The following is a 23509-nucleotide window of genomic DNA, read 5'->3' as shown; positions in this document are numbered from 1 at the left end:
AAACAATAGACGAATGGTGCCAAAAGACATTCAGCTTAGTGTATCATGACACTAAACCAAAATAATACATTTGGGATGCATATTACACCAGGTTACCTTCAAGTTTTCATTAATAACAGAAACTTAGGTAAGAAAGAACTACGTTTCAATACATTCACTCTTCAGTGTTAGCAGAAAGAGAACCAATATGTTGGCCATTAGTAAATACAATCAAGACAATTTTGGAAAATGCATGTAAATGTGAACGTAACAGACAAAATTCCAGGTACAATTCTTCACCAAGAGCTGCATCTGCCATATACTCGAGAACTAGCTCAACCGTTTGCTATCCCCTGCTGTGAAACAACTCCAAGAGAGCGATTAAGACAAAAAAATAGCACTAGTGCTGCAACAGTCAGGTGTAATGTCTGGCACAAAGCAGCCATTATTGCCCGTCTGTTTTCTAGCACTCCACTCTTTATCCTACCGATGTGTGCGTCTTAAGTGCCTCACCCATCAATCATCTTTATGCTCCAAGAGGAAGATTTATTAGACAAGGAAGATGCTTGGAGATGAGATTCATCTCTGGCTAAAATAATGGGCAAAACACTCCCAGATGCTTCCACACAGAGGTTGTACATATGATGACTTGTGAGTATGTAGTTATTACTGGGCTGTGACTAAATGTGTCGTCAGATAGTGAGCGAAATAGGTTGCCTGGGAAGATAAGCATGACAGACTTACATGAAAAAGCAGGGCAGAATGGTCTTTGCATTGACATGTAGTGCAATTGACATGTCTTGTTGTGCCTCGCTGTCTCACACAGTTGACTGCGTTAAACATTTGCTCATGGAACATCTCAAAGACAGGAGACATCTAGACAGGTAATACATGCTCTGTCTAGACATGAACAATACAGTGAATTTATAAGGACACTCTTTCTGTCTTGAGGAGACGGAAGAGCTCATACAGTAGCCTCAAATGAGCTCTCTGACAGCCAACTTTCATAGTAAAAGAGAAAAGCGCTGTGGTGAAACATGGCTTGAGGCAGCACTTAAAAAAAGTCTGGCAATATTTCATTGTGAAACATGGAAAGCTCAATATGTCCAACAAAGCTCTTCCTTTAAATCCTCTCTCAGTGTGAGAGATAAGCATGCTGCAGCTTTTAGAGATGACAGTGAAATGTATTATGCTTTAACAAGAGAGAGAATAAGTTGGCCGCAGTCTACGTGTGCCATTTCACCCGTTCAGTAACAGATTTCCCTCTCTGCTCTACATACTGTAGACACATCAAATTTTCATGCCAGGTTTGGACCAAGAGGGAGCCACGGTGGGAGAACGGCACATGATGCGTCAGGAAGAGAAAATAAAGACTTGCTTTTGTGGACATCTACAGCTTTCCTGTAAGGAGGAAAACCCAAGATGATGTGAATGTGCCAAGGAGGGAGTGATACACCATATTACAACTACTTTGATATTAAAAGTAAGGTTGATCTTTCCATTACTGTGTAGGTGGAAGAAGCAGAACACCTGAGGGAAATTAGATACAACAGCTTCAGATGGTAAGATATCAGAATGTAAGTCTTCACATGATTGTTTAATTAAAGTGAAGCCAAAAAACTCTGATGTGATGTGATCCAAACACCCAACCACTCTTAGATCCGAACTTTCATTCATTCCGCCACGTGATTCAAAATCCCATGTAGATTGCATAATATAATGTATTGCTAGTGCCTTAGTTTAGGATGGCAATGCCAGTCGATTAGTTACCTTGGAATACAATTTTGGTGATCCTCTGACTTCTCATCAAGTGCCATCAAAATATTGCCCAATAATTTGGTTAATGGCGGAATATTAGTATAATAATGACAGTCTGTCAGAATATGTCAGCATACTTATAAGCATAAACATAAACACTGTCAGTAGCCAAGTCTATCAAATTTTGAGGCAAAACTGTGAAATGTCGCATTAAAGAAAATGCGAATTAAGGACATTTCCATCAACTGGTTTCAAGATTGAATAAATAAAGCTACTTTGGTCAGAAAATGGCAGTGTAATGTATTGCTGTGGGCTAGTCCGTCAGTAACCAGTAGAAGTGGAGATTGTGTGAGAGAAAAATAACAAAAAAGAGGTTGCTTATCGGACAACTTTGGCAACTTATAACTTATAACACTGAGCCTCTAATGTGACTCCAGACTTGTATACTTGTAAGCTGATATATAAAATTAGCTACAAAAGTATATATTGTTAATAGCAGTTTCATGAACAGTTGAGGAGCCATAACAGAAAATGAACTGTCAAATAATTTGACTTAAATGTTGACTTAATGCTGAAGAAATATTACTACACTGTATTCTAAGAACATCTGAAGGCCAAATGAATAATAAGAATTTATATCTAAAAGTAAGTAAATCAGTGCATTTACAGTTGGCTTTAGATAGATAGACACACTTGAGAGCCATTGTAACAGTAGATGTGAATTGCTGCACTTTATGTTTAGCTGGAAAGCTAAATCTTAAAAAAAATACCTCAGTCACATTTCCATCGTCGTTGGTTTCACTTTGACATGATACGACACCACAGCCAAGACAGTTGGAACGAATAAGAGGCAGTCAGTCATCTGACCTTTTCTTATTTTTCCTGAATTTTCATATTGTGAAGCACAATAATTTGACCTGCAACTTCATCTCTTAATCAAAGCAATGTCAGAATGAATGTGTGTACTCATTTAGTGATTCATTATTTCCCTAGTAATTGTTAAAGGGCACCTTCACTCAAATGCCTCCAGTACATTGGCCAGCTACTGCTTTCTCGTGTGACGATGTTCCAGTTTTGCTTAGACTAATCAATTAAATGAGTGTTATCAAGTGCAAAGTACCAATCCAAACATTTGCACATGCTGTTGTTTTTGAATAATGGAGTTGAACGTCACACAAGTGAACATTAAAAAGTAATACCCTTACTTCGACTTCTCGGGATCCCTGCTGCGAAGTGTGGCCGACGCTGATTCCCTTGGGGTGTATCTCATTTGCTAACCATGGCTTCCTGTCCTCTCATTTCCCTCATCTCATCAGAGAGAACTGCAGGCAAATTGTTTGCACATCACACAATTCACTCTCAAAGAAATGTAATGTTTTCCATTGCACTTTACAAAATGATGTGCAACCGAGCCATAATTTCAGTAAATTCTGATTAAAATCATAAAGGGGTTCTCTTTTAGTTATTTGGGTTTTTTCGTCCCATACTGAGATCAAATTATGTGTGGAACAGTCACGGAAAATATGTCTGGGCTTGGTCTAATCTTGTTATTTTTCCCATAATGTGACACAGAACAGTTACAACCTGACTCCACTCAGCCTGCAATCCTTCACTGGTTATTAATTACCCCTCCCAAACAATAAAAGGAAAGGTGTACGCTGACATTACCGATTGCTGTGCGGTGATTGTGTTTCAAAGTTCATCACTCAGTCTCCACTACATTTTCACATTTCCCCAAAATGGGAGCTGTCTCCTGGGGCCGGTGAAGGGGAAATGGGCCTGAGACCTATTTACTGAGCCATAATCCTATCAATAATGAATCAGCCCCGGCGTCTTAGTGAACACATCCCCCTCACTCTGCTTTTGGATGAAAGCTTTTCGGTGTTGAGAGATCACCTCTGACCCTTTTCTGTTTTTATATTTTCCCTCTAAGCGCTGGACCATCTTCAGTCTTTTTGTCCCTGAAGTTCCTACACTCAAAAAAAGGAAATCTCACTGTTGTTAGCTATAAAACATAGTATTATGTTTGAATTACTCAAGAACCACAAGTTTTTAATGTTAACTTAAGTTAGTTGTATTGGTTGAAAGCAAAAATATGCAATGTCAGGTTTACTTGGCTGTGTTAGTTACCCCTACTCAACTCTGTCATGTAAAAATTAAATAAAACCGAAAGCAGTAGTAGCTAGTTTGTCCCTTTGAGGACACCACTCATCCCCTCTAATCTCGTTCAAAATCACGCGAGTTTTTATTACATCCGCCATTATCCTGTTGATTGCACATGGAGAAACACACCCTGGACACATCCACAGCCATCCTCCAAATAGAGGTAAGTAAAAACATTTTTCCTGCCAGTAAGTCACGGCATTTTACTGCAAGTAAGTCATGGCACCAATAGGCTAAGTTACCACATCGGTTTACCATTTAGCTCCGTTAGCTCCGTTAGCGCCGTTAGCGTCGTTAGCGCGGCTACAGTCGAAAGCGAGCGGCTTCTTTATTAAGCAATATGAGCAGCTCTGTGTACATACACATATATATATATTACTGTATACTAGTATGTGTGAAAACGGCAACTGTGGCTGCATCTAGGCAGTTTGCAAATCAATTATTCTTAGTGTATCCCCTACCACTATATTAGCCCCCCCCCCCCCCCGCCCTCCTTGAAGATCAAGTTTATTTTATTAAGAGAAGCCATTTAAGGTAACCTTTCCTATAGCACAGGTCTATATCTTGTCCTTTTATCGAACAAACTAACTAGCCTTGTGTTATTTAGCTTATTTATCATGTCATTTTTGTCCCCTCATGGTTGGTGAGTAGCCTACATTTCTCGTCTGCACAACATTGATGCATTTTACTTAAAAATGTACAAATTTTTCTCCCGCAGGGGCATGCACGTTGGAAAATATGTGATCGATTCTAATATCACTTTCTTTTTTTCAACAGATATGAATGTGGTCTTGTAAAGACTGTGGGACAACTGTATCAACAAGAGTCCATCTACTAAAACACTACAGGTTAGCTCATGGCAATTTTGGCCGCAGGTACCCATACCCATGCACTTATTCTGATTGTCCGTGTGTATTCAAAACTTGGAATGCTCTTCATAGTCATTTAAGCAGGTCACATATTAATCAAAGTGTTGAAAAATGTGTTACTTCAGCTACATTTAACTGTCAGTTGTGTACAAGCACCTGCATAGGATCAGCACAAGAGTATTTTAGTCACATATATAACCATCTCAAGAGCCATGAAACGGTGAATTGTATGTTTCAGGGCTGCTGTTTCCAGACAAATATTTATGGTACTTTCAAGTCCCACAGAAATAGAAAACACACTCCATATTCTCTTCAAGATTTTAAAGTAGGTATTGTAAACACTAGTGAAGCAGAACATTTAGCAGAAGGTGACATTGGTAATTCAGCTCATAGTGGGGAGTGTGATGTTGATTCTGATAGTGATATAGAAACTGAAACAAAAGAACAACATTTATCTAAGACTATAGAACTGAAATTAGCATCTCTTTTACTAAAACTTGAAAACTATTTCCATGTTCCACGCACAGCAATAGATGAACTGCTTGCTGAATTGCATTATTTGATAGGATCTGCGTCTGTGCCCATATCAAACGAAGCAATCCAAGAAACATTGACAAATCACAATATCTCTGTGGACCAGATAGTAATTAAAGAATTGACCACTGCATTATCTTCATGTAATCCTTTGTTAAAAGGTATAGAAAAGGATGGCCCACTAGCCACAGCTCATAAACGCAGCAAGTATTATAAAGAAAATTTTGATATAATCGATCCAGTAGAGTACATACTTGACGCAAAAACAAGACGAACCTTCCAGTATATTCCTGTTCTGAAAACCTTAGAGCAGTTACTCAAACAGAAAGATATACTTCGTAAAGTTGTTGATAGTCATTCAGACCAGCATTCTGTACATGGGGAGTATAGATGTTATCAAGATGGTTGTCACTTTAAAAATAATGAGTTTCTTGCAGGTGAGGAATTAAGACTGTCGTTGTGCCTTTACATAGATGACTTCGAGATCTGTAACCCTCTAGGGACGTCGCGAAAAAAACATAAACTTTGTGGGGTTTATTGGATTTTAGGGAATTTGCTGCCAGTTTGTCAGTCATCATTGAACTCAATTTATCTTGCATTACTTTGTAAAAGTGAAGATGTAAAAACATTTGGCTATAAAAAAATATTTGAGCCCTTTCTGCATGATATTGTTAAATTAGAGCAACAGGGGGTTTTCATTGATCATCTAGGAACATTCATCAGAGGTACTGTTCAGTGTGTAGTCGCTGATAACCTTGGAGCTCATGGATTAGCTGGATTTGTGGAGAGTTTTTCTGGAGATTTTGTCTGTCGGTTTTGTACTGCTACACGCAGTGAAATTCAGTCACAGGAGGTCAAAGAGGGTGGCTTCATTCTCAGAACTAAAGAGCTTCATCATACACATGTAGCAAGTGCATGTGAACAAGGTAAACCCTGTTTTGGAGTCAAAACTACATGTGCTTTAGCTGAGAGCCTTTCGTTCTTTGAGGTTACGGCAGGTTTCCCCCCAGATCTTGCTCATGACCTTTTTGAGGGGATAGTACCCATTGAACTTGCTCAGTGCTTTGGATTGTTGTTAGCCAAGAAGTACTTCACTTTTGATGGTTTAAATGAACTAATTCAGGCTTTCCCATACAAGTGGGGGGATAAAACAAACCGTCCTCAAATATTGCCACGTGCTTTCCAAAGAAAAAAAAATATTGGTGGCAACTCACATGAGAACTGGTGTCTATTAAGACTACTACCACTGATTGTTGGAAAACTAATTCCAGAAGATGAACCAGCTTGGCAGCTTATATTAGATTTGAAGGATATTGTTGATCTGGTTGTTTGCCCTGTACATACAAATGAGTCAATTGCATACTTGGAGACTAAAATATCAGAGCACAGATACAAGTATTGCACACTTTTCCCAGAAAGAAAAATTCTACCAAAACAACACTACCTGGAACACTATCCAGCTCTGATCCTCCTCTTTGGTCCACTAGTTTCTTTCTGGACTCTGAGGTTTGAGTCGAAGCACAGTTATTTTAAACAAGTTGTGAGGCATACCAACTGTTTTAAAAACATAACATTGTCTTTGGCCACTAAACATCAGCTCATGAATGGCCATAGTATGTTTTCATCAAGCTGTGAAAAAAACTCTCTCGAGGTTACACGAGTCTCAACAGTCCCTCTTGATGTCCTTAAAGAAGAGGTAGCAGTTAGCCTCCATCAGAAGTACCCTGATCTTACTGTTGTTAATCTAGCACAGAATGTATCTGCTGATGGCATCAACTTCAGAAGTGGCATGATAATAGTGCATGGATTTGTTGGTGGACTGCCAGACTTTGCCGAAATTGTGCAGATGTGTGTTTTAAAAGATGGGCTTGCCTTCATAGTAAAAAAATTAAGCTCATGGTACAGAGAACACTACAGATCCTTCGAGTTGGATCCTTCTCCAAGGGATGTTTGTGTGATTGAACTGAGTCAACTTGTGGATCGTTACCCCCTCTGTGATTACAAAGTTGGCACTCTCCGGATGGTTACTTTGAAAAGATACATACATTCTTCAGGTAATAAAGTAGTAGTAGTTTTTCTGACTAACACAAACTTACACAATATGTTTAGATACCTTTTTTTTCTCCTCTGTACATCCACTGGTTCTTTTGATACTGGTTAGAATCTCGTGTAGCTTGGCATACCTCTGTCAAAGTGAAAAATCAAATCTCACAGTTTAAAAGTTGTCTTATATATAAAGTGAATTGTGTGTATTTGAAATACATTTTAATTTAGAAATTGCAAGGGTTGAGAAAGATCTACCTGATCAGTGTTTAATGAAACCTTTTAGCTCTTGGTTGATTTAGTTGGACAGTAGTGGAGACAGAACAAAGCCTTTTATTTTTTATTCATATAGTGCAACACAGGGTAACAAACTTGGTTTACTCACTCTTATGACTTAGCCAACTTTGTAAAGATGTCACAATAACCTGTTTGTAGTGGTGCTCTGCTCTGTTTTATACTAATTTTCTTTCTCTTTCAGAGTAGGAGTCTGATTTAAAGGTACACACGATGTCTACTCCAGCAAAGCTTCGGATTGTCCTTGGAGCAGATAACTGTGTGAAGCTCACTTTGACCTCTGGAATCCCGGACTCTGTGGACAGTCTTAAATTTGAGATTCAAAAACAGTGTGGAATTGAAGGAGAGTTCAGACTGCAGTACATGGACAATGATTTTGACCAGTTTATGAACCTTACTTCAACAACAGATATCCAAGACAAAGGAACAGTAAAAGTGATTGTACCAAGTGAGCAGTCAACACAGGCACCCAGTCATATGCCATTCACACCTTTTCAGGGGATGGATGATTCCTCTGCAGACACTGACATACTTTCATCCTCTGAGTCAACCACTTCAACCTCATCTCCAACCTCGTCACTAAGAAGCCAAGGCTGGCCACGCAGCTTCCCTGTTCCTCCGTTCTCCTATGAAGTTGAGATGCAGCTGTCAGAGGCAAACCAGCAATTCCTTGCTGAAGGCAAGCGTATGAACCCTAGTTTCAAAGTCAGGTCAGACATTTTACAGGCCTTGGCTTCTGAAATAATGAAATACACAACAGGATACCCTACCTCTGCACAATTAGATGATGTTGCTGAAGCTTTGATCAGAAAACATCCATGCTTAAAGGAACAGGGCTCTGCTACTGGATACTACGGTTGGAAAATCAGCTTGAAATTCAAAATGGGCAACTACCGTACTAAGCTTAGGAGCTTAGGATGCCCAGAAATTAGCATTAACTCCATGAGAAACAGACAGCCTAGTAACTTGTCAAGTCCTAACCAAGTTAAGAAACCCAGGCGAGCCGAGGTAAATTTCTGCCCTCAATATCCAGTTGGAGAAGACAGAGAGAGTCTTGAGAAGGAACGCATGGAACTGCTATCTGAGATCAAGAAAAGGAACAACCATCAGGTGATAAAAGAGAAAATGGAGAAAACCTTTGCTCATCGGCGGTATGAAGTGGTTCAAAGCATGCCCTTCATCGCAGAATTCAAAAGTAGATGGCCGGCTCTTTTTACAGAACATGAGGCAAGTCTTGAATTTGCAGGTCAAAAGTAAATTGTCTTTGTTTCATGTACAGAAATGGCCTATGTGGTATAGTTTAGGTTTAAGTATAATTTTATTTGTAACAATTAAGATAGGTCTGTGTGTAGGTTTTCTTTTCAAATTCTTGCTCATTTGTCACTAATCAGGAGAAGATATGAGAGGGGATTAATTCATCCTTAGAGCCCCTGCTTGAGGGGACAGGACCATCTCATGCAAACCTAACCCAAATCTAGAGTTTTAGAGTTCCTTAAAGAAGTATCACAACTTTAATATTTCTGGTAATTGGTCAAAAATATTTTTGACATTTGATTTTGTACTTATTGCCTAGTTCTGAGTAAACTTTAAAGCTAGATTCTGCATAAAGTACCTAAACCTGTTTCGAATTATATATTTGTAAATTTTAAGTTGTGTGTTAATCTTCTGTACTTTGTGTTTTTTGTCTTGTTGAAACATGTACCTAGGTAAGCGCTGAGTTCATGCGGATAACCACCATCCCACTCATCCCAAAGTTTATGTCGCAGCTGGACCACTACTATGACAAGTTGACTAGAGTGCTCCGAAAGAAAGGAGGAGCAGCAGGTCGCAGAATAACAGACATTATGGCTGTTATTGACCAGGTGTGTGTATAATTACCTGCGACACACACACTCACACTTTTATTTGCTCTGCCCTTGTTGCTTACTGGCAAGTGCACCTGTAGTTAACTATTTTATGAATGTCTGAGTGACCTCTGCATGAAGACCGGCTGGCCAACTGATATCTGATGTCAGTGACTTGTTTATACAGTGTATTTCTTGTTGTGTTTCCAGAACGACTCCATCGAAACAAGGAGAGCTTGCAGCCTCCAAGCAGTAGCTTTGTATCTCAATGAAGACCCCAAAGAGCTAGTGAAGGAATACGGAGTATGTGTTATCAGTTGTTTTAAAGTGATTTTTCATTCAACATTGAACACAGCGCTAAATATGCTCTCATAAATGTTTTTATGTACCTATTTTTATTTAACTGACTTCACTTACTAGTGGAGTCAGTTATCAAGGTGAATATAGAGGGTGTGCGTTTACGTCACGTTTCGCTCGGCAACGCTCCTTTTTATTCGGACTGAGTGGCAAATCAAACATCCCTCAACGTGGTGAAGGACTTCTGAGTACCGTGACGTCCTGTGCATACCCTCTATTAAAATGGTGCAAATTTCATGTGAATGTGCTTTCAGTGGGAGATTTTTTTTATTAAATTATGTTCTTTTTTGTCTGATTTTTAGAGTGAGACACCTGATGAAACCCAGAGAGAATTGGACCGGACGGTCATCGGCATCTATGTGATAAAACATCCAAGTGCAGAACTTCCAGAAGATGTGGGCATCATCGTTGAAGGTGTACAGGTGCTCTCTGACATCAAAGATGTCGCCACTGCTTGTGCCTTACTGTTCGGTACCATCTACGACCTGAACCTGAGCTATCCAACTGACCTCAGGTACACGTTTGAATTCATTCAAAAGATCCTGATGGAGCTTGATACACACAGGCTTTCAACCAAAATCCAGGTACTCAAAAACAAACTGCTGGAATGAATGCATGAAGCTGTGACAGTGTTGTGACCTGGAGGCTATTTATTACTAATCCGTGTATCATTCGTTCTTTCCATTTTCAATTGGCAATCAAAAATCAAATAATAAAAAATGTACTGTTTTTTTTATTATAACACAAAAAACGAACAAAATGCTTGTTTTTTTCATATTTCAATCTTAGGCTCAGATCAAAAGTAGGAAATGGAAAAACGGGCACCAGGACTGAATTTGATTTTAATATTAAATTGGTCTAGTTAACGTGACCAGGAAGTTTGACTGTGGTCCAGTGAGACGTCATTCGCTTCTCAGTAGTCAAACCAGTACATAATGTAGTGACCCATATTGTGATATTTATGGTAAATTCATTGAAATTGCTCAGAGCGAGCTGAGCAGAGAGGAGATGAAGTGTTAGCTTTACATGAACACACCACAGTGAACAGTTCGGTGAATACCATGCAATTAATTTTTATTTCCATATTTATCTGGTTTTTGGCCAGGTTGTGTAACACTTTATTCTGAAAACTGAAAACCGCACGTCGACACAACAAATACATTTTCGGCCCGACACAATTTAATTATTTGACGTGGTGTGTTCATGTAAAGCTAACACTTCATCTCCTCTCTGCTGGTAAGAGTTTTATACTGAAAAAAGGTGAGAAAGAATGACCATAAAGTGTTTATCCTTCATGTCAGCTCGCTTTGAGCAGTTTCAATGAATTTACCATAAATATCACAATACGGGTCACTACATTATGTAGGGGGGGCTGGTTTGACTACGGAGAAGCGAATGGCGTCTCACTGGACCACAGTCAAACTTCCTGGTGAAGTAAACCAGACTAATTAAATATTAAAATCAAATTCAGTCCTGGTTCCCGTTTTTCCATTTCCTATTTTTGATCTGAGCCAAAGATTGAAATATGAAAAAACAAGCATTTTTTATTTTATTTTATAATGGACAACAAATGACAAAAGAACCAATTTTTCAATATTTGATTTTGATTACCAATTGAAAATGGAAGGAACGAACGATACACGGATTATTGCGCTGAAATGGTTTTGTTATTTTGACTACTTCAGCTATAGTTTTGACTTACTGTTAACATTTTTTGTATTTTCTTACTGTTACTGTTGTGCCTGAAAGGTAGAAGTTTCAAATGGGACTCTAAAGCAGTGGTTTCAAACTATTGACCAGGGACCAAATACTGCTTGTTGCTGATGTAAAGATTGTTTGAGCGTTCTTCTTGTCATGATTTTTCTGTGACATGATTATGTGTCATTGTGTTATGATTGTCAAATTACATGTACAGCAGTTTCAGTTGTTATAAACTGCCTCTCTCAGCCCTAAAAGATTCTGGCAACCTCATGTGACCCCTGCCCAAGAGGCATAGCCCTTGCCATGGCTGGAGCTAAGAGTTTGAATTTATTTGCAATATGTTTATTGAAATTAAAAAATGGCACTTTACAATGTTATGTTAAAATGTTGATATGGGTGCTCTTTAAATCTCAGCTAATAATACATTAAACTATTTGGTAAACATGTAATGTTCATACATGTGCAAGTACAAGCATTTTTATGCCAAGTGTTCAAAAGTGTTTTTGTATAACAGGCTGCTTTGAGTGGTTAATAAAAGTGCTGTTTGGAGAAAAGTTGTGATTATTTCCCCCTCTGTTAACAGCTTTTTTCTATTTTTATCATTTTAATTGAACAAATTAAACTCAATTAAGACTAACTTAACCACATCAAGTTACTCTGACTCAATAACCATGTATTGCAGTAATGTATATCCAGTTCATTCGCTGAACTTAACCATATGAAATAAGTTTAATTTAGACTTCATGCATAAAAAGAAAGTAACCCAGTTAAGTTGAAGTCACTTAAGTCACTGTTGTACAGTATACTTCAATATATTGAGTAAGTGGTATGAAAACAGGTTTATTAACATCTACTTAACAAAGTTACGTGGAACCACTTGAAACAACATTTTTAAGTAAATCCAACATTTTTTTTTTTTGAGTGTAGATGGGAATCAACATCATGCTTTGTCAAGACTGAAATGTTGTCAGATTTTCATTCCGGGAAAGAGAAAAAGAGTACAGCACCTGACTTCAATGATTAAGACACTTGCAATCATGAAGACAGCTTTGAAATGTGCAAGTGGCTGCTGCAGGGATGTGTTGGATTGAGACTTTAGATGGGAACTTTAACCAAAATGAATTTGGGCTGTCTCAAGTAAAACAACAAAGGAACAGCACGGGAGAGGGAAATCATGAGGGAAAAGTTCAAATCCAAAGAGACCATAAGTGTATCTGCCAGGATTAACATTAATATGTCATAGCAGCTTATCCCCTTTTAAATTTGAATCAGATTTGTGCAGGTTTTATGTCTACATGGATCACCTTTTCTTTCTAAACTTCCACTGTGAAGGAGCAGTCATCAAAAGGCTTAGTCAAAGACACACACACACACTCCCAGTGACTTAGTTCACCCTCCTTTGAAATGTGCCACTGTGCTCCCGAACAAAGGTAATAATGTCTCTCTTCTGCTGGTATCTGGGTCGAATGAGATCAATCAGTCTTTGGGCGAAGAATCAGCATGTGCATCGCTCTTTTGTCACCGGTGTCGAGACGGAGGAGGTGGCAGGGATGAGCCTGATGTAAATCAAAAGACTTTCACTTCACCCAAGGAGACATGGTTCAGACACTATCAGCCCTGGCCATCAGTGACCCTCAATCCCTGAACAATAGGTCATTATGGAGGCCTGAGAGGCCTTAATAGACTGACTGACGGATGAACTTGAAAAGGTGCGCGTGTGTGTGTGCCTTTGTGTGTGCAGAAGAATGCTGAAATGTTGCACTGTTTCAGCAAATGGGAAGAAGTGAGTCATGGGTGTCATTCTCTCTGTGTGCAACAATGAAATGGATACATATTTTTGCCCGTCGAGTTTAAAAGCAGTGCACCAGCTTTTTCGTGGATAAGGATCTCTTGTAAATAGTCCACATCCAACTCAAACTATAAGGTGGCAGTGACTCAGCGTTATTTGATTACCCCATCAACAATGGAGGCACAATAGGTTTAGCTGTAATAACAAGTATAGCTGTAATATTAAATTTGCTGGAGTTTTAAAATGTAGTTATTTATTCATTGTGAGAGAATTCAAGAGAGAAAAAAAATACATTACATAATTGTGGTGAACAGACTGCTGCCTAATCTAACACGGGCAATCAAACATAAGAAAAAAACGACCACTTTTTCTAAAATACATTGTATGAATGGAAAATTTTAACTCCACATCTGCTAAAAAAGTCTAACCTTGAACCCTTCAGCTGACATCAACACTGAACTTTGAGGAATTTGGGGATTTGTCAGCACTGTTGTTAAAAACAAAATCAAGACATATATTTACATATTTAACCAAGCCTTGAATTAATTATCCTAGTACCGTTGTCGAAACAATTGTCTTCTGGGACTATTTTAGGAGAACATGTTTCACAGAGGTGAACTGCTTGTTTCCTCAAACACAACGCTGCCTTTCTCCTCCCAGTCTATTTGAAGGGTCAGCTCATCCGAAAGGGCATCTTTTCCTCTCTTCCCTTTAGTGTTCTCTCTCTGTAGACATTTTTGGTACCATTTATAAAGGATTTAGGATATTTTGGTTTCAGGTCTCCACCATAATACAATGGAGGTGCATTGATTTTAGCTTGTGTCACTCAGTGAAAAAGTATTTAGAAGGTTCAAAAGCAACACTCTTTTCAGTAACAGCAGACAGTGTTAGGTAGATGGAAAATCCACAGAACACATAGTCTGTCCACAGTTTAGAGGAAAATATTTTTTTTGTTTTGAGGTGAAAGCAAAATCTCCAAGACAGATTTCTTGAAATCTGGACAAGGAAAAGCAAAAGTTGAAGCAGCTGCAGCATTTTACAGCAGAGGTGACTGTATCACTGCCAACATCAGCATCTAAATGTGACTTTCTTATTAGTAGACCATTATTATGTACTGTAGCAATTGTCAAGCAAACAAGCTTATCAATATCACCTAGCTTGAACCCAGTGGTAAACTTGCTGCTAACTTTTCCACCCATTTGGTCCAATGGTTGGAGGCCTGGGGTTCAGATAAATGAGCTTCCACTATTATGGCCCTAAACTTTGGCCGCACTCTATTAGATGGTGGGAAAAGGGCCCTAAGTGGGAGCTTAGTCACCATCACACTCAGACTTCACCTCAGCCATTTAGCACCTAGAATACACCCCTATTGCTAGTGGCTTGACAGGACGTCAATACAAGCAGACATGTGCTAATGGCAACGGGAAAGGCTACAGAGCTCCGAACAAACAACTTGTGGTTCTAACGAAGTCAGGAGTCGCTGCATATGTTTTTTTCCTGGAACAAATCAATAGATGCAATGTGTATCCTAAAACTACTGTGGGAAAAGTTAAATTAGGCTCAAGTTATGGTTATGCTTCAGACAGGATGTGAAGTTGCACATGCAAATCAGTTTTGGAGATGTTTTGGTACTCAAAGTCAGCACATTTCGTTAGGGGCCGAAACTAATACCAGGATGTGTCAGTAAAAAGCCAGAAACTTCCATTAAAAAGTCAAATACCAAAGCTCACAGGAATTATTGAGCAGAGGAGAGATAGCCTGTCACTGTGTAACAGCTATAGCTTCACCCAAACCCACTTTCTAAAGACTGAACAAACACTGTGCTGCTTACCCAGGCCACACCATTGTGTAGTTGTATTTGTTGCAGAGACTCCACTAAGAAATCCGCTTTTTCCTTCAGCAGTCTCATTTGGTGCACATCAGATATCCTCTCCTCTTTCACTTGGGTAAACAATGGCAGGGAGATGGAGCCAGTGACTCAGTCCCTGGTAGATGGTGCAGTTCACTGCCATATGAAAGTTTAATCAAAAGAGCAGGAGGCAGTAGTTAGTATCTCAGGGGAGAGAGCCACAGAGCCACCAACTAGGAAGCTTTGGCAAGAGGTCTCATATCAAATGTAGAAGTCATTAGGATTGCTAATAACAAGCACTGGCCAATGCCATGAGACTTGCTTGAGAGAACACAGCAAATGAAATGCTCCTTCTCATCTCGAGTCCCACAGGAGAGGCCAGAGAGAGGCCAGGGCTCGCAGAGATTTCCATAAGCATTTTTTAATAAAATCCGGCATAATGAAAGATAAACAACCGGGAGGCAGGATGGAGTGATATTTAATAACCGCAGAGTTCTTGCCTCCCCAGGTATCTATCCTCCCTCGATGGACCCTTGTGTCAATACAGACTGCCAAGTGTTTAATCTAGAGCGATAAGTCCAATCATAAAGATTAAAACCAGGGAACATCATCACAATTTGTGAAACAGGATCTTTGCTAGGGAATAAAATCAATGCCTCGGTGAAGCTTTGTGGTACAGCAGACACTTAGAAGCTCAGACAGGTTGTAAAAGCATGTAAGAACGACTTAGCGGAAGGTCAATCGTGATTTTGTGGCAGTTTCAACTTTTTGCCTGCTTATCCCAGATCCCTCATTTCAGAGTGTATCCGTACTGCTGCTGAGGGGGGTTTGAAATGTTTCGTCCAGTTTGCTACATTTGCCACCTGTGTGCTATAAATGAGAGAGCAAGGAGACAAGCGGGCAATCTGGTGGAAGTGAAACATCCAGTGTGGGAGGTGAACTCCAGCGTCGCACTCCGAGGGGGCTTTTGATGAAAAGCCATGACGTGGAAGGTAGAAATCAGGTCAGAGCGGCAAAATCTGAAATTGTCAAGCAATTATATGCTTATCAGCAAGAAACTATCTCTAAAGAGAGAAAAAAGACGAAATTGGACCACCTGGAAACTGATTCCATTCTGAAGGGCACAAAATAACAGGGATGGTGCTTCATCTTTTTCCCTTTATATGTGTAGATGTGGATTATACAGAGTATTTTCAACATTTTTTCCCAATGAAAAAAAAGCTGACTGTCACCAGAAATGATGCAGTCTTACAAGTAAACTGAACATTTTACCAACTCAGGCAGTCTGTGATCACAGAGGCAAGTTATTAACTGGAAGTCAAAGCTTGTCTGGGAGGACCAGGACCATGTGGCTATTTAAGAAACACTTTCAACACATCAATTCCAATGGCCAAATTAGTGTAAAAATGCAATGCCAATGCTTGATTTCAGCAAAAAAGGCCAATCTAAACTGTGCATGTTATTCTGGGATGAGATTCTCTCTCGCTGTCTCTTTTAAAGCTTTGCTCACAACACAGGTGTGCATGGTGTGGAAATGTAGTTAAGCATAGCTGTAAAATAGACCTATGATCTAACAAGTGGGAGAAAACAATTGCCAAGGAATTGCTTGTAAATGAAGGAAGAAAAATTCAGAAGCAATTAAATAGTCATCAGTATTACTTGCCAAAAGTTGAATGGCACCTTCATCAAAGCCAGGATAAAAGATAAATGGAATAAACAAGGTACTGTAAGCTTGGTTCATGAAGTGTGATTGTGATTTAAAAAAGAAAGAACATTTCAGAATGATTGACGCCACAAGGACTATTCAGCACATTGTTCTGCAGTGATAGCCAAAATGCTTAGAGGCAGAAACTTACTACGCAGCATTTGACGAGGTGACAAAGGAAAACACAGTAAAAGAAGTCTTATCAAAGAGATTTTATCAGCAGACTTGCTGTGCCCCACTGGGAACATTGTGTAATTTTCTTGAATATTAATCGGTGCAAAATAAGGGAATTGGAGAACCTCTTCCACACATTAGAGTGAAAATTCTCAAATCAAGCTTTTTAAGCAATGTGTTGATCAAAATATCTAGAGTTTGAAATACCTTTATACAGCTGCACAAGCAAAAAAGGCTTTTGGCTGTTGAAAACTTCTAATGCACCCATTTCATTCGGCTGATTCATCCTCCTGAAGCTTAATACTAGCTTCAGTTAGACATGACAAAGCGTTTTTACATGGACAGAGACTTTGTCCCCCATTTCTTCAATCGGACTCATGCTGGAGTCAGATTAATGTGGACAAATCTATCATTACAGCATCCCCTGGCTATTTGATAGTACATATGGACAATGTATGTGTATTTCAACATAAAATGTATTTTATGTAATTATTACATAAAGGAGTATTTGAAAAATCTATACCTCTCCTATAACTACTGAGATCTGGTTAATGCAGTGATTTTGCACATAAAGTAACCGGACGAGGCAAAAAAATACAAAATTAAATAAACAGTCAGACTGTTTTGGTTAGAAAATAAAAGTTGGGAGTAAAATGCATTAACCAAAAATCTGTTGTAAATATCCATCACAGTTTGCACAGTTTCATGGATGTGCACATATTTGCATGGAAAGGTTATTACAGACTTTTCAGGTGTGTTTACTTTTAATCCACTTAAAATAAAGAGGTTTAAGTTATCGGGCTAAACTGTTGGCTGTCAAAAACTGACTGACTTTAATCAATGTTGATGTCATTTATTAGCCAGTACAGTGAGTACATAGCTATCAATAGTTGGAATAATCTGTAAAATATCTTCTTATAAACTATATATATATGTGTATTTCAAATAGTGTAGAGCGTTGTGATTGACACTGATCAATGCAACATGGAAAGCACACAGCCTGAGAAAGTGCTGCACGCTCCTGAAGCCCTGCTGATTTCATATATGGTATAGATTTTCAAGCAGTCCATTGTGGCATTTGATCCTGAAAAGAAGAAAGTCTGCTGCTTTATGAAGTGGGCTGTCTGTATGTTAGCGTTAAGCTGAATGTCAAGAGAGAAAAAGAAGAATCTGCTGGAACAGGAAGAGCGCGACGATGGCGGATATGGGGGTGAGGGGCTTTAAGGGATGAGCGTGAAGTGATAGGTGATGCAATTGTGAATTAACTTCATTAGTTAAATAGTCCCTGGCTTCTCATGTGCTATTTGACTGCAGTGTAATTTGAGCAAAAAGTTGGTTACGTGCAATTAAATCAGACTGTTAACTCGGAGGGCTGCACACTCACTACAGCATGAATGAAAACATAAGAAAAAAGCTTCCACTTCTGTAATTATTTTATCAAAAAATTCCTCACAACCATCACTATTCCCCAGTTTAAAGCCAGCCATTCTGATTATTCTAAAATAATCACCTGATTTACATAAACCAGTTCATTACAGAGCGTTTGGAGCAGGAGGTATCTGAACAAAACAACAAACACAGCGTTTAACCTTCCCCCTGGAGAATTTATATACATACTTAATGATAAGGCCCATTTAACAGGTGCACCCAGGGAGGTTTCCATAAAATTACCCATAATGCCTATGTGATTAGCCTATATGTTATGTCCTACTAGCTCCTGAAAGCGATGCTAATTGTGGAGGACTAGGTGAGTAATATACAAGGCTGCTTGATTTTCTTATTTTTACTCGCTCACATTTACAGAAGCTTCGGCTGTTTTAAAATCCATTAAGATTCCGCAAAGCTCAGTTGATGAGAAGGGAACAGAAGCATGGTAATTTGAGTTACAACATCTCAAAAATAGTCACCTCGTACACCTACAAATTTTCTTCAAAAGAGCTCCAATTTGAATTTCAGCAGCTACATACAATGGGAGTATTTTGAGGGCAAAATTCTACACTCTGTATGGTTCAAATACCAGTTTACCTGTGATGAATTTGACAGAAACAGCTTTGTTCCTGCTTAACTCCAAAATGTAGAGAAAATGACAGGTCTTGTACCGTTTGGGGACTAAACTCAGAAAACCATGCAAGTCTGACAGACACACACACACACACACACACCAAGCTGCACCATCACAGCTGGCACAGGGATGGTGAGGTTATGGTCATTTACATTACGCAAAAAGGTGGACAATGTGCTATTATTCAAGTCAAATATTACAGGCATGCAACCATCGATGTTCAGTTGTTGATTTTCTTAAAAAATCTCATTATCACTTGCTAAAGCTTGAACTTGGCTTGATGACCAGGAGTCCTATTTTAACTGTAAAAGCACAACAGCAATTACAAAGTGGTAGTTCCTGAGGTTTTTGACTGTGTGGGCGTCCCCGAGTCCACCTGTTGTTTTGGTTCAGAACCAAAACTGCAGACAGAGGGTGATGGTGTGGCTCTTCGTTTCATTTGTACAGTGATGATAGAAATAGGTAATTAAAAATGTTGATGAAGCTGAAGCAGCAATCCAACACCGTTTCAGTCTTAATTCTACTGTATTCTGTGTGACTCAGCAGTGTTTGCACCATTATGCTTTCTTACAGGGTTGATGTGTGGCTACCATTAATACTTTCACCACATGAAATGTTAACTTTTGAAGCTGATTTGAATATGTCTACCAGTTGGAGCACTAAACTAAAATGTATTATGTAAATTTAAACATTTTCCTATGATTGCTGCAAGATTGCTCCTATAATTTGTCACACCCTTGTGGACAAAATCACAAGTTTGGCAGCAGATTCACATTGCAGTAGGAACGGACGTGGTAATATGGAAACATCAGTTTCTCAACATTAAAGGCACATTTTCCACCATACTACCACCAATTAGCTTCGCACTGCCTCATTTGAATGAACCTCCCACCTGTTTGCACCTCTCAGCCCACCTGTGGACCAGAATACGACACCACCAAGGGGCAAAGCAAATGTTAAGGTCAGGAAAATACCAAACGGACAAAGCACTGTGCACGACTCAATGCATACTGTGTGAAATACATGCATACAAATTTGATATGGATTTGACAGTTAAAGGGTTTATTAAAATATGCAATTTAGTGTGTGTGATGTCGACCATAACACATATACAGAACACCAATTTTACTCCTTAATCATTACTCTGAATATGTAACAACACAAAGCTTTATGGATCATCGACTTCAACACACAGCTGGATTTCCATTCAGTTTTGACATAAAAAACACAAATAACAGCTATATAAATAAATAATCAGTACTTTGTGATAGACATTTCTATTGAGTCATTATAATTATAATACATAGAATATAATTATAATTACAAATATTACCAATGGTGTATACAATAGTGTTTCTATCTTTGATCTTCATGGTAATATGGTTCCATTTCACGCACTCCAGGATAGATTAAATATAGCATTTTACTCAAATCAACCATTTATGTTGCTATTACTGACTGCATAACAATGTATGACAAGCAGTAAACATATCAGTAAATCCGGGTTTTATACGGAAGCACTTCCCCTTACCAGAGGGCTCCCCTTTTTATGCATGCACATATGTTTCTTCTCTCCCACAAAAAAAAGAAACAATTTCAATTTAATGCCTTCTGCTCATCCTTCAGATCCAGACATCCGATCCACTTAGCCGTAAAGTTAATTCTAATTCCTCTGTCCCATAGAGAGGGCTAAGAGTCCCACCTTGCCTGGTAGAGCTCAGAGATAATATCACAGGTGGCTCGAGCAGCAGGGGAGCCCCAAATCTCTATTATCAGCCCAAGGGGAGAGGCAGAGGAAGGAGGAGGCAGAGGAGACTGCAATATGGTGAGTTTAGTTTCACCTGGCCTCACAGTTTGACCTCTGGACCATGTGTCAGCTCCTCCAGAAGAGCTTAAAAATAATTAAGGAGCAAAAGTCTTCTGAATGGGAAGTAGATTCGAATAATGACATGCATGTTAAGTGCTCACAAGTGTATTACACACATTCCATGCATAGTGATACGGGAGACTGTTGGAGGAGCTTGTTAAATACGGTGTAAAACTACCATCAGGCACACAACCCAAGTCGATATAAGCCGACTTCTTTTGGCAAGCACACATAACTGATATCGACAGAGACGTTAACCCTTTGGAAATCTTAAATAAGATGATGCGGGGCTGATTGAAAGGGCCATGAACTTTGAAGAGCTAAGATAAAAAATATAAGTACACATAAATAAATAAATGTCTGCATTTGTTTGTGTTGTATTTTCTCTTTGGAGCAGGATGAGTTTTCTGGGACTTAAGGTCAAGCAAGGTCATTGTCAAAGATGAAAACCCCTTAGTGGGAAATATATACGGTACAACTCGTGTGCTGAAATGTTCCAGGCGGAGGACAGGCTGTACAGAAGTGTTCCTGTAATATCATTGTTTCGGGAACAAAGAAGTTCATCCTGATTTTGTTGCAGTTTTAGAGTTCCTGCTGAGTTGTTTTTCTTTTACTGTAAGATATTTTCAGATGCATTTCTTGAATAAACAGTGATACTTATGGGAAAACGTAAATGATAATGCATGTGTAATATGTTAGTTGTCTAATGTCGGTTTTGAAATGTATATAAAAAGACACAAAACTGTATTCCTTACGTCTTTTGGTGTAAATGTGTCTATTTTTCACACACCAGTTACTAGAACACATGATTGTGTTTGTCAGATGTTCACCTAGGTGAACCATAGGTAATGCCCAGCAGTTTCCAGTCTGGCATGGACAAGCACAATCCATATACCGCAGAGAGCAGACGGGAAGTGAGGCTGTGGCAGAAGGACGGCAGAGAACAGCCAGGTAGCAACGGCACAAACAGGAACAGATTACGCACGGTGCACAAGAAGAAGGAAAAGGAATGTTAGCTCTACAGCTCATTAGTTATATCGCTAAATCTGTCTCTTCTGGAGAGAAAATACACGTGTGCAACTCCGATTGTATAACATCACAAACATTAGATGTCCTTTACAGTGAAATTTGAATAATATCCTACTTGCTGTCATACAGTGTCTGTATATTGCTATGTAATCTGGGAGAAAAAATATGTGAGTAAAGCACTTTAAAATAATGCTGCTATTTACAGGAATTTACTGTAAATTTACACTGAAAAGTTTTACAGTGTACTGTTCATATTCAGTAATTTGCTGACAAAACTGAACAGTAAGAATACAGTAATATACTGCAAATGTATTTCTAGTAATACACAATTTCTAAAATACAGTAAGTTGTAAAAAAAAAAAAAAAGGCAGTACTTTGTAGGCGAAGCTGCTGCCATTTAATTACTAAATAGACAGTAAAGTTATTATGCATTGAAGTACTGCTAGTCACTTTATCAAAAGTTTCTTATTTTTATTGAATATATTCAATATGGTGTAATAATGACGGAAAAGATGATTACAACATGAACATAGATTTCTACAATTATACAATGTCTAAATGTTTAAACCACACTTGTTTTTATATACATTATCATTATCAACTTATACATTATCTTTCCTGTCGTGAAGTTTGTTAGCATTTTGCGATAGTGATGATGAAAACTGCATAAGTGAAAAGCAGAGATAACAAGGATGGAGGTGTGAGGGAAAGTGTGAAAGCAGAAAGAAGGGGGAAGAAAGGAGCGGATGATAGAACAGAAGGCCGGAGAGAAAACTCAAGAGAAAGAGGGAAAGAGAAAGAGGAGGGGGAATGTCTCTTTTTCCCGCTGACCCGCTTCCTCTGCTCCGCCGCCCTCCACGCCCCCTTCCCCTCTGGGCAGCCAGGTGGCCGGGCTGGGCACAGACGGCCCTCCTTCCCTTCTCCATGCTGGCCCTGCTGGCCCTTCCAAACACGAAGCAGCAGTAGTGGGAGGACACCAGCCAGACATGGTACAAAGGGAGGATGGACAGGCAGTGTTTGAAGGCCTGGCACACACACACACCTTCCACGCAATGCACAAGGAGAACAGAGGACAGCCTGGCGAGCTCGAGGAGGCTTTTTTCAAAACAATTGTTTTCAAGAAAAAAATGACACAAGTGTGCATCCGTGGGGCATTTTGCATGACTGAGGTGTGTGTGTGTGTGTGTGTGTGTGTGTGTGTGTGTGTGTGTGTGTGTGTGTGTGTTTTTGGAGCCATTCTGAGTTTGAAATCAGAAGCATCTGTTCATATTTGTTTGAATTATTATAATCTGTGAGACAATTATTTTCTGCAAGATTGATTTTTGGTCAACAAGTGTTAATATCTAAACCCCTGCTGGTGGTCCCCAGAGGCTATAATGTTCATGGCAGCATAAAGTTCTGGATAATGCAATACTGACAGTTTTACTGGTCTTAAGGTGTGTTCATATTGAACATGATACAAATTGTAGCTGCATATGGAGGCGAAGCTGCT

At 39.1% G+C, this 23509-nt stretch overlaps 2 protein-coding genes across 10 annotated transcripts in view; one reads left to right on the top strand and one right to left on the bottom strand.

The window, feature by feature from the left end:
- Positions 1-23509, bottom strand: part of cadm1a (cell adhesion molecule 1a) — a 395256-nt gene that overhangs the window by 286459 nt on the left and 85288 nt on the right. The gene's annotated exons all lie outside the window — the stretch shown is intronic.
- On the top strand, positions 3987-10518 carry LOC131987084 (sterile alpha motif domain-containing protein 3-like). Of its 6 annotated transcripts, none has more exons than XM_059352240.1 (6): positions 3987-4063; positions 4678-4748; positions 7830-8867; positions 9347-9502; positions 9695-9787; positions 10144-10518. In XM_059352240.1, the coding sequence occupies exons 3-6, from the start codon at positions 7854-7856 to the stop codon at positions 10450-10452; spliced, it is 1572 nt and encodes a 523-aa protein (XP_059208223.1). In that variant the 5' UTR covers positions 3987-4063; positions 4678-4748; positions 7830-7853; the 3' UTR covers positions 10453-10518. The 6 variants fall into 6 exon arrangements, with proteins under 6 accessions (XP_059208223.1, XP_059208218.1, XP_059208224.1 ...); XM_059352235.1 differs by having other exon boundaries at positions 7825-8867; XM_059352241.1 differs by having other exon boundaries at positions 4678-4775.

The sequence above is a fragment of the Centropristis striata genome, chromosome 15 (genome assembly GCF_030273125.1).
Source record: "Centropristis striata isolate RG_2023a ecotype Rhode Island chromosome 15, C.striata_1.0, whole genome shotgun sequence".
In the NCBI taxonomy this organism is placed as follows: Eukaryota; Metazoa; Chordata; class Actinopteri; order Perciformes; family Serranidae; genus Centropristis; species Centropristis striata.
Note: the sequence above shows the minus strand (reverse complement) of the source record. Positions and strands in the feature narration are given on the sequence as shown.

Coding starts and splice junctions, on each gene's coding strand:
- LOC131987084 (XM_059352240.1), top strand. CDS start 7,854: ATGTCTACTCCAGCAAAGCTTCGGATTGTCCTTGGAGCAGATAACTGT. Junction 8,868..9,346: donor CTCTTTTTACAGAACATGAG/GCAAGTCTTGAA, acceptor ACATGTACCTAG/GTAAGCGCTGAGTTCATGCG. Junction 9,788..10,143: donor AGCTAGTGAAGGAATACGGA/GTATGTGTTATC, acceptor TCTGATTTTTAG/AGTGAGACACCTGATGAAAC.